This window comes from Chenopodium album, chromosome 16 (assembly GCF_948465745.1).
Source record: "Chenopodium album chromosome 16, dcCheAlbu1.1, whole genome shotgun sequence".
Lineage (NCBI taxonomy): Eukaryota > Viridiplantae > Streptophyta > Magnoliopsida > Caryophyllales > Amaranthaceae > Chenopodium > Chenopodium album.
In genome coordinates, this window is record NC_137849.1 from 42239151 (window position 1) to 42250026 (window position 10876).

A 10876-nucleotide genomic window follows, 5' to 3' on the forward strand; every position below is an offset into this window, starting at 1 on the left:
CACTTGCATAAGAAGATAAATCCATCATTTATTTATCTACGAAAACCAAATAATTATCGTGTTCAGAAATCATAAATAGGATAGTGATAATTACACAAATAAATGATGCACATCTCTAATTTACTTAAGCAGTTTACTATGCAGACTTTTCTTTATGGGCAGAAGTTAACCATCCCATCAAAGCTTGAAATATGTCCAAGATACTTCCAGCCATCAAAGCACTCAATAGTCTCATTTTCCCACGGGTGTAAGGAGGGTAACGAGCAGGAGCATCACCCAGAAAGCTTCTGTAAAGAACGGCTTTCTTGTGGCTGAAGGCGTCAAAAGAGAATTTTCCATGGTATGAACCCATTCCGCTCTCATCCACTCCACCAAATGGTAAACCATGAACTGCAAGCTGTACATCAATCCCAACAGAAGTAAAATGAGCTTTATCAAAGAGTAATGTGCATATATGTCGTATGATACACCAAAATTACAATCATCAAATGGTGACTTGCTGTTGTTGAAAACAAATAAATGTTGCTTCGTAATTTGGGACAACTCATTTCTTTATTAGTGATGTGCATCATTCATTTGTGTACTTAGCTTTGGCGGGATGGTTAAGCAGTTTACTATGCATACTTTTCTTTACAGGCAGAATAAATGTTAAGGAGTACCAGGGGTTTAACTTGTAATGGAGACAAATAGTAGAAACTATTTGTACCCACTAATCAATCAGCGTAAAATATTCTTCTAGCTTCTTAACTACTCCCTCCGTTTTTAAATACTTGCTCCATTTCTCCATGCGCGGAGTTTTAGAAGAAATTGGAGAAAGTAATAAATATGAAGGTAGTGGGATAGGTGGAAGAATAAAAAATTGTAAAAAGCAAAAGTAGTGGAGAAAATTGAAAGAGAGAGAATATGTAATTAATAAAATATGATCATGGTAGGTCCACTAGGTGGGAGAAATTAATTTAATATTGTAAAATCTTTCCAAATAAGGAAATAGAGCAAGTATTTAAAACGGCCGAAAAAGAAAAGTGGAGCAAGTATTTAAAAACGGAGGGAGTATAATTTAAAATTTAAAGTAATAGACTGAAGTTTATACTTTTCTGCCGAAGATAAGTAAAGGACATATTCAAATCAAATGACAACTTTTTTTTTTTTTTTTTAATGACAATGATGCAGGCATGCAGTGGCATAAAGATCAATAGTCTGGAACTCTTACATTATCAGATTCTGCCAATGTCAAATGCTCAATAAAGAAGTTGAATAAAGAACCATAAAAGTGTTAAATAAATTCGAGTTATGAGCACAAAATCTCACATACTAGAGTTTGTACTAAAGTGATTGAATTTGAATGTAAAATGTTGCGGCACTTACATGTATGGCCGAGTCATTAATGACCAAACCACCTGCAGAGACAGTCCTCACAAATTGATCCTTCAGATTGTTCCTGTTGGTGAATAAGTATGCAGCAAGGGGCTTTGTTCGTGACATTATTATTTCATAGCATTCTTCCAGCTTATCAACCTACAAACAAGCACATTAAGAAAATCAATATACAATACTCAAGTAACTAACCAAAGGTGATATTATGATATGGTGATATGGTCCATTGTAGTTTAAAGGATTGGTTTCGAGTAAGTGTTTTCATTTATTGTCATGTATTCATGTACAATCCTTTCTGAGGAAAATCAGGAAGACAATATTTTATTGATTCAGACGAATCTTTTATGATTAAATCTTAAGACCTACATCTTTTTTCCAATAATTAGTCCTGAACTCAAGTCATAAAGATATAGGTTTTTGTTCACAATGATACAAAGATTGGAAGCCGGAGTCTTCTTTGAGAATCATCAATTAAAAGAATACAGAAAGGATAGGAAAAATAGAAATCTTAATTATACCATGATAATGGGAAGCAATGGACCAAATATCTCTTCATTCATGATTTGAGAGTCTTGAGGGACATCCAGCAATAATGTGGGAGCAATTTTTCTGTAGCACATTGAAAATTTCCTCATTACTGTAAATAACTTTTTCTTGCAAAGTAATAAGAAATTAAGCATTAATTGCTAAGCTTACAGATGAGTTTTGTCTCTTTGACCACCATAAACAATTTTACCAGCTACTTTATCCTCATCTAGAAGCCTTGCTAAACGATCAAAATGGTTGGAATTCACAATTCGAGACAAATCAGGAGATTGCAGTGGCTCTTTACCATAGAATCTATCCAATTCACGTTTTAGAGTATCTACCTGTATTATAGCAACATCATCGAAAAAGCAGCATATATAAAGATTATCTCAGGTTCTCAGACCTGTTAATATTTCAGAATCTTACCAGTTTGGGAGCAAAATCTCTTGTAGTGACAATATAATCAGGAGAGATGCATGCCTGCCCATTGTTGTTCCCCCACTTGCCTGCAATAATTCTTCTAACAGCAATCTACAAGCAAGAATCCCAACATGTCAGGAGAGAGAGTCCACATATTAACGTGCTTGAATGCGAAAAAAAAAAAAAAAAAAAAAAAAAAAAAAAAAAAGCTCTTTACTTTTAGATTAACATCGGGATCAACTACTGCTGGAGATTTTCCTCCAAGTTCCAGGACAACAGGAGTAAGGTACTTGGCAGCAGCTGTCATCACTACACGTGCCACTTTTGCATTGCCTACAATTTCATGGAGCCAATTGTTATTAGAAGGTTACATTTATAAAGACAAAGCATCTATACAAAGGATAGCATAGCAGTAATGCTAAAAGAAACTAAGTCATTGACAAAGCTTAATATAGCCAAATTTTGCTCATTTATAACAACGATAGCTTTTGTGAGCGAAATTATCTTGATTACAGCAATTTCCATGTAATATTAGATTAGACAGCTACACCACTACAATGAATAGCAATCACTTGTCCAGTGACGCAAAGAAATTTAGAGAAGAGTACGTCTAAAAAGCTTGTATTAATTTATTGTTAAACATTTTAAAGCTTCTCCCAGATAAAGTAACAAGTCACCTGGGCCCTGCCCCACTATAAATTATTGTGAGACCGTCTCAGTCTCTCGGACAAATTTTGCCTTTAGAGAAGTGGCCCAAAAGTAAGTCAAGTTCTATTAGAACAAGTTGACCATGCACCAAAACATTGCCTGGTAGCCAAATAACTACATAATTTAATTCTGAAACCAACTGCAAACAGCATTCTGATAAAAAAAATTGACAACACAAATTAATAGCCTTATATGTTTCAAGCTCAGAGATTGATTTGAGAGCTTATACAATGGAAAACAAAAACCAGCAATTTGTCAGAAGTGCATCAACAAAAATACAAACAGCCACTATTTTATCCCATTTTGTAGTATTTCAGAATCAAACCTGTATAAAATATTTTATCCCATTTTTGTTCCAGAAGAGCAGAAGTTTCAGGAACGGCTCCTTCTACAACTCTGACTGCAGAACTATCCATATATTGTCCCACATACTTTGCTAGCAATGAAGATGTAGCAGGAGAAATTTCAGAAGGCTTTAAGACGACTGCATTACCAGCTGCTATGGCTCCAATAACAGGATCAAGTGATAACACTGAAGAAAGCAATCACACACAAGGTAGATAATCACTCAGTTGTCCCACATACTTGGCTAGTAATAGACAAAAAGAAAACTATAGATTTAAATGCGGAAACAAAGCCCATTTATTACACACCAAACCACATAGAAACCATGACATATGACACAATTTTAAAAAGGGGGCAATGGCAGATGCACAGTATAAAGTGTCTCAAACTCGTATATTAAGTTAAAGTGATAAAAGTTTAAAATATGAACAACACCTACACAAGAAGTATACTATGAATCAGAATTCCAATATCACAGAGAGAAAAGTGCACAGCTTCTTCTAAAAAAGCGAGAGATAAGTTTTCATTCCATAGTCCATTGAGTTATTGGTTGCTAATTGCCCTCATCAGTTTACAATAGTATCTGCATGCTACAGTGAGGATTTCCATCATTTACATGGTGTTCAGGTAATCCTTCACAAAAACTGTATTCTTGTTCCATCAGTGATTATTCAAATAAATAGATGAGATCACATGTTTGAAGAGGCAAAAGAATATACATCACATAATTCGGCTACCAAGCATTCTTTGAACTCAGCTGTTGTCGACAGAGAAGACTTGAAAAAAAAATATCAATATTCTAAGTTCTAACTGCAATCTTGGTTTAGCGAGATGAAGCCATTCATGCATGTGGACCGTGGAAGTCTCTTCTACTTTCTGAAAGGTCTATGAAGATAAAAACTGATCTTCTTTTGAGAGGAGGGAGAGGGGAAGAGACTCTTTTAGCTGAGCTGAGGTAGACAATAGATTTTACTCCTTCACCACTAAAATGTTAACAGGACTCTCTAATATCAATTTTCAATTTGTATTCGACAAGGATTAACCACACATCAGGCATCACTAATGTAGTATGGTTTGAAGTTTTTCATAAGAGTAATGTAAATAAATAAATTAATTAATAAAGACACATTTTATAATCATAAGAGAAACATGTAGTGATTTAAGTGAGCAAAATTCCAACTCACGAATCGGATAATTCCACGCAGAGATAATCAACACAACGCCTAATGGTTCTGCTACTATTTCTGCTGATGAAGGAAATGCGACTAATGTAGTTTTCACCTGAGGCACAACCCAGCAAAGTTCAGTAAAACTCAAAAGCACAATAGGCAGTGCGGTGCATACTACTACGTTCTCAACTGATACTACCAAGTTTTACCTTTTCTGGCTTCATCCACTGCTTCAATTCCTTAAGAGCCACTTTACATGAAGACTTCAGCAATGAAATCTGAAGTAGCAATTTGAAATCTCAGGTTAAACATTTACAGGGTATTTCTTCTTAATCAGAATAAATGAGGGGGAAAAAAGTGGAAAAAATCATTATATATTTACATGCCAACACAAGTAAAAAGAAAAAAAAATGGAATAGTGAAATTCTACGTAGCATTCTAGCAGAACCTTACTGTTATCCCCACCTCTATGACTCTATCTTTTCATTGTAACAACTTTCCTGGTCATATCACAAAAGCATAAGCTGTGTTGCTCTATCTTGGAACAGAGAAGCTATCTCTATCAACTTTTTTTTGCACCCTTTTTTAAATAAATATTTTAGGGAGAGAAGTAACGGAATAAAATGTAAACAGAAAATACAGAGCAATTTGTGGAATGCACTTCAATTTACATTGTGGCTTAAGGAACAAATATCAGACCTATTAACAATACCATCCTTTTTGCAATAGCTAGAGCCCGGATTTGTAGCTACTCATTCTCAGAATACCCTAAGACACTAAAGTGTGAATTCAAACCAGTTAAAGGTTAATTATTAAGGTAAAATGGTAGGAGTAAGACACAGGATTGTAGTTATACACATCGAATAATTTAAGGCTAATATGCCCTCATCCCCTTCTCTCCTTCAGGTTTTAGATTCAATATGGTAGCCTTTTTGTTCTGATATATGCATTATATAAAGTCGATAAGTTTTTTATTATTGGCATTGCCATTGGAATTATAGATATATCTTCCCCTAAGATGACAATACTCACCATAAAGAGTGGGAAGAACAAAAACAAATTGTGCTTACTCTATTAAAAACAATTGCACTTGAATGCACAAAGCACTAATATCAAGCAGCTATGACCTTTCTTAAAAGACAATTAAAGTCTAATTTATTACGTATTATTCACACCAACACAACAAAAAATTAGTTATTCTCACACCACCTACCAAAAGTAATGGTAAATTAATCACCAAGATGCAGAGATGTATAAACATAGTAGAAAAGTCAATATTGATTATTTACTTGCAGCATCTTGTTCATTGCATTAGCCTCCAATTGACCATAACATAATTTCCTTCTTACCTAGCAAGCTAACAACTTCTGTCTGTTGGCCAATTATCACTTATCAAGTTATCAGCTTACTCCAGCACAAAGGAGGGCGCCCAAAAAAGGAACAAAGAGAATAAATACTATAGAAGGCGCGTAGATTTTATTAAAAACAAAAATCATCTGAAATAAACTCGTTACAGAACACATGACTAAATAAGAGCTGTATCCAGCAACAACTTGGTAAGGACCTATACTTTACAATAAATTAAGAGACGAACGTTTAAATGATCCTAAGACTCAGAATCTCATCTCGTCCACATCAATGCCATGAAGTATAAAAGTTCCCAAGATACAGAATCACATCTCGTCCACATCATTGCCTTTTATGACTCTTTCTAAATCGCTACACCAAAAAAGGAACAAATCCCCTCATGAAATAGACCTAACTTCATTAATACTAAAATCCCCAGCACCAATCAAAGGAAAACAAGGGAAAGCAAATTAATTTGCCATAAATGCACAAAACTAACCCTCCATAAAAGTGTCAACATGTTATGTCAGTTTCAAGGATGCAAATCAAATAGGAGAAAAACCAAGTAGAAATAAACCAGACCCACTGGAATTACATTAAATGCTCATTTTACAACTTTCTAATCAGTCATTCTCAGCAACAAAACACATGAGTTCACACAATCAGCATGATTTTATCATACTTCATTAATTAATACTCCATATAAACCATCGCAATTCGCGAACAAATAAGCAAACAAATAGTCTTGGTTATTCAACGCACAACATTATCGCCTCCACCCTAGCTCAATAGTAAATATCACCATACCAAATCAATCAATCCATAAAATCATCCCTATTTAGGAAAAACATATACGTATAGTCTCATACCATAACCATAAACGTCAATTACGCGTTTAAATAAACATTAATAACACCGATAAACGCGCGATTTTGCCGTAATTTCAACAAATCTCACTGACAAAAATACGATTTAAAAAATATATCCACAATCCACGAAACTCAACAGCAATTTCATGCAAACATAAACAGCAAAAAAATAATTAAGAATGTAAATTGAAAAATTAATACCTCAAATAAAACGGATTCAAATTCAGGTTTATTAAGATCAGAACGAAGAGCATCAACAATCTCAGTCTCACGTTCTTCAACAAATTTGACAATATTCTTCAACTGAGTAACTCTCCACTCGTAACTCCGAGTTTTACCGCTTACGAAATTCCGGCGGAGCTCCGTCACCATCTCCGCCGCATCTTCGCCGCCGAACGTCGTCGGAACCTCCATTAACAGCCTCGAGGAGAGAGAAAATAATAAAATAATAGTAAAATAAAAAAAATAATAATAATAAAAAAAGCAAAAAAGCGTGATTATTGTATTTCTTAGAAAGAAGGTAAAGGAACGAGTTGAGGAGAGTGAAACTCGGTGTTTGACCCGCGAGTTAAGGGAATGACTCGGGTGAATTTAAAAGTTGGCAACGAAAAAAAAAAAATAAGGGAGGGGGTTTTGATAAAGGGAAGGGGAGAGTGAAGTGCACGTGCTAATTAAGCGTGTGAGGGGATTAAATTAATTGGTTTATTATTTATTAATATTAATAATTATTGGAGTGTGTTATTTTGATTTTTTTGTGACGTGTTTGGTAATTTAAAAGTGTTTGTTTAAATAAAAAAATTTCTAATTTTTTGTTGGGAATTTTGGTTAAGGTTAGGCTTGTTGGGTAATTGGATAATAATTTGTTTTTTTTTTTTTACGAGAATTGGATAATAATTTGGATATAAGAGTAGTAGTATAGTGAATTGACGTCATAATAATTTTGGAGCAGGGATTGGACATGTGCTGATGTGCCTTGATGTCATAAGGTATATTATTGGTATGTTCTTCTTTATTGAATTGAAATGAATTGAACTGATTGGAACTAAACTGAATTGAAATTAAGCTAAGGTGAACAGGCCCTTAATACAACTGCACGAGTATATTTTTATAGTACTTAAGAAAATTTACGTACATCTGGTGCAAGATGTACCCAAGAGCTACGAATAGTATTTTTAACTCATTTATTATATTTTGTTTTCATTTTAAAATCTTGAAATGAGAAGAAAAAATATCAAATGAGTAAGAAAATCACCCTTGGTTTTTATGTATACATGAGTGTATATAAAAAGTGTTGTATTTTCTATATCAAACTATGTTGAGTACAGTAAATGGGATTTACATCAAGCTAAAAAGTTGGGTTATTTAGCCAAAATTAGAAAGTTACTAATATCCAATTGTCATTTAACAAAACATTATGATTTTAAACAGATAAAAAGTCAAACAACCAATAAAAAGCCAATACAAATAGCTTATTACCCAACCAATAAAATTAGTCGACAACCAACAGTCAATTGTCAAACAAGACTGATAAGAATGATTACGATATTGTTGATTGATTGTTAACTCAAAATATAAACGATTTATCACAAATCAATAAGTGATATGTGATTTGATGTTGCATTAATAATATGTGGGATGACTTATATACTTGTATGCTTAAATTACAAAATCCGATTATTGAGAAAGTTTTAGTAGCAATTTATTTGGAGTATATTTTGTGATTGAAACATTGATTCTAGATCGACATGCCTCGATCTTGAAGCTAAGTAGTTAGAAGGATTATTAATCCTTCGACATAATTGACTGGTTGTTAACTCAAAATATAAAACGATTTACCACAAATCAATAAGTGATATGTGATTTGATGTTGTGCTAATAATGTGAGACGACTTATATATTTGAGTAGTTTATATGCTTATATATATTACAAAATCGGATTATATTTAAAATTATAGTAGCAATTATTGGAGTATTATGTGATTACACATAGCATTGATTCTAGATTGACAAGCCTCTTGAAGCTAAATAGTTAGAGGGATGATTAATCTTCAACATAGTTGATTGGTTGTTAACTCAAAATATAGAATGACTTATCACAAATCAATAAGTGACATGTGATTTGATGTTGCATTGGTAATGTGGGACGACTTATGTACTTGTATGCTTAAATTACAAAATTTAATATTGTAGTAGCAATTACTTGTAGTATTATCATAACATGTGATTGAAGCATTGTTTATGAAATAATATTACTTATGGGATTAGGCAACGCAAATAGTAGGGAGGAGAGTTCGGTATAAAATATGGCCTAAGGAGGAGAATTCATATTAAAATCAATTGGTAATAGTATGAGTAATTTCTCTACCTTATACGGAATAAGCTAAATATTATACAACTAATACAAGTTCTTAAGAAAACATTAAAATATGCAATGTCAACATAAGTGTACAATAAGTAAATAATGTAGTAAGTCAATTATATAGATTTTAAAAAAACCTAAAATTCTTGACTAATTATAGTGAACAGTTATTGTCTTAGTCCTTTATTTGTATTTATTTAAGATATGCTTATGTCAAATATCTGTTGTTTGTGTTCGTTAGGTTAATAGCAGTGTATCTGGGTGAGCTGGTGCAACTAACAATTTGGCACTTTGGTCTCACTAACACTGTCGTGCATTCATATATATGCATGTATGAAGACATGGCAAATTTTGAGACAATTGATCAAAATTGAGTTTTAAATGGGAAATTAGGATGTGAAACTGTACTCGAAAATAATTGGATACAAAATATCTTCTAAGTGCATGTTATTGTAGAGAAAATAGAATGAAAACAAATACAGTACTTCTTAAGAGTTAAGAAGGAGCTAGATGTAAAATAAGTGTTCTCATTATTTATTGTTTGATTTATATACACATGATGACATGAACATGTATCCTATCCCTTGTATCGAATTTGGGTATTGTCGTATTGAGGAAAGAAACAGTTTTGTTATCATTAGGATGACCAACGAGCGCGATGTGTGCGCATATATAGCTAGTCATGTCCAAAAATCTATCTCTTTTAGGTTGGTTTATGTCACATTAGTAATTGCTAATTTAACATTAATGAGTGTGTCAACAACAACAACAACAACAACAACAACAACAACAATAATAATAATAATAATAATACTTGAGGGAAAATATATAAACACAAATTTTTAGTGGTATAAATATCTGCACACTATTCTTAAGAATTCAATAAAATAGTCAACTAATATTAATGAGGATAGATAAATACATAAACATTTTAAAGGGTATAATGTCCAAACACTATTTATAAAATTTATCTCAAATTTTTTCAAATGTAGGGAAAAAATGGAAAAGAAAGGCCAAAAAGTTACTCCACACAGCCTCTCTTCCCTCTCCTCTCTCTAAAAACCCTAGTCACTATTGTTGAATTTTGGAAGAGCTTCCATCGGTTTTTACCGGTAAAAAGCTCCAAAATTTATTTTTTGTGTGTTTTTTCTCTTTGATTTTATTTGTTTTTAGGTTTTTTTGATTTTATTTGTTTTAGGTTTATAATAACTTTTCATCTTTTAGGAGGAACATTTCTCCCTCGAAATAAAGGGCTTTTCTTCTTCTTTAGGAGGAATTTTCTCCTTCAAAAGAAAAGGTTTTTTCTTCTCTCTTTTGATGGAGGATTTGCTTTTTTATTTGATGGATTGTTGTAAAGTGTTGTTTTATGGGTAGAGATTTGTGCATGAACGAAATAAAGGTTAACCTTTCGATTACTGTAAATCATAGAGATGTGAAAGGGTATATAAAGAAGGAAATTTTATCAGATAACCTTTTAAAACAATTTTGTTGTGACAAACCGCCTTATACATTTTTTTTTTGTTAAAACACACCTAAAACCAAATTACTTTTGTAAAAACACACCTGAAGGCGATTTTAGGCCAGTTGACTAGTTTTATGGCTTGACTATCACGTGAGAGGCACGTTCGCCGGTTTACCCCTTCTCTTCTAATTTATTGCCCTTTCTTTCCCTCCAATTACTTTCTCTCTCCTCTCAATTACTTTTCTCTATCTTCCTCACCTCACCATTATAGCTCTACAAAGAAAGGCTACCATGG

General features: G+C 33.0%; 1 protein-coding gene across 1 annotated transcript; it reads right to left on the reverse strand.

The window, feature by feature from the left end:
* Nucleotides 1-3: 3 nt before the first annotated feature.
* Nucleotides 4-7369, reverse strand: LOC145585389 (aldehyde dehydrogenase family 3 member H1-like). The gene is made up of 10 exons (XM_081642091.1): nt 6962-7369; nt 4754-4822; nt 4560-4656; nt 3356-3562; nt 2540-2655; nt 2329-2433; nt 2071-2243; nt 1893-1983; nt 1366-1515; nt 4-397 (listed from the first exon to the last, which is right to left on the reverse strand). Exons 1-10 carry the CDS (start codon nt 7172-7174, stop codon nt 137-139), a joined length of 1482 nt encoding a protein of 493 aa, XP_081498217.1. The 5' UTR covers nt 7175-7369; the 3' UTR covers nt 4-136.
* Nucleotides 7370-10876: the final 3507 nt, after the last annotated feature.

Excerpts from the sequence above, each read along its gene's own strand:
- LOC145585389 (XM_081642091.1), bottom strand. The coding sequence starts at position 7,174 with ATGGAGGTTCCGACGACGTTCGGCGGCGAAGATGCGGCGGAGATGGTG. Across the intron at positions 3,563-4,559 it reads TGCGTGGAATTATCCGATTC|TGTTATCACTTGATCCTGTT; the intron begins GTGAGTTGGAAT and ends TGCTTTCTTCAG. Across the intron at positions 2,244-2,328 it reads GAGATTTTGCTCCCAAACTG|GTAGATACTCTAAAACGTGA; the intron begins GTAAGATTCTGA and ends GCTATAATACAG.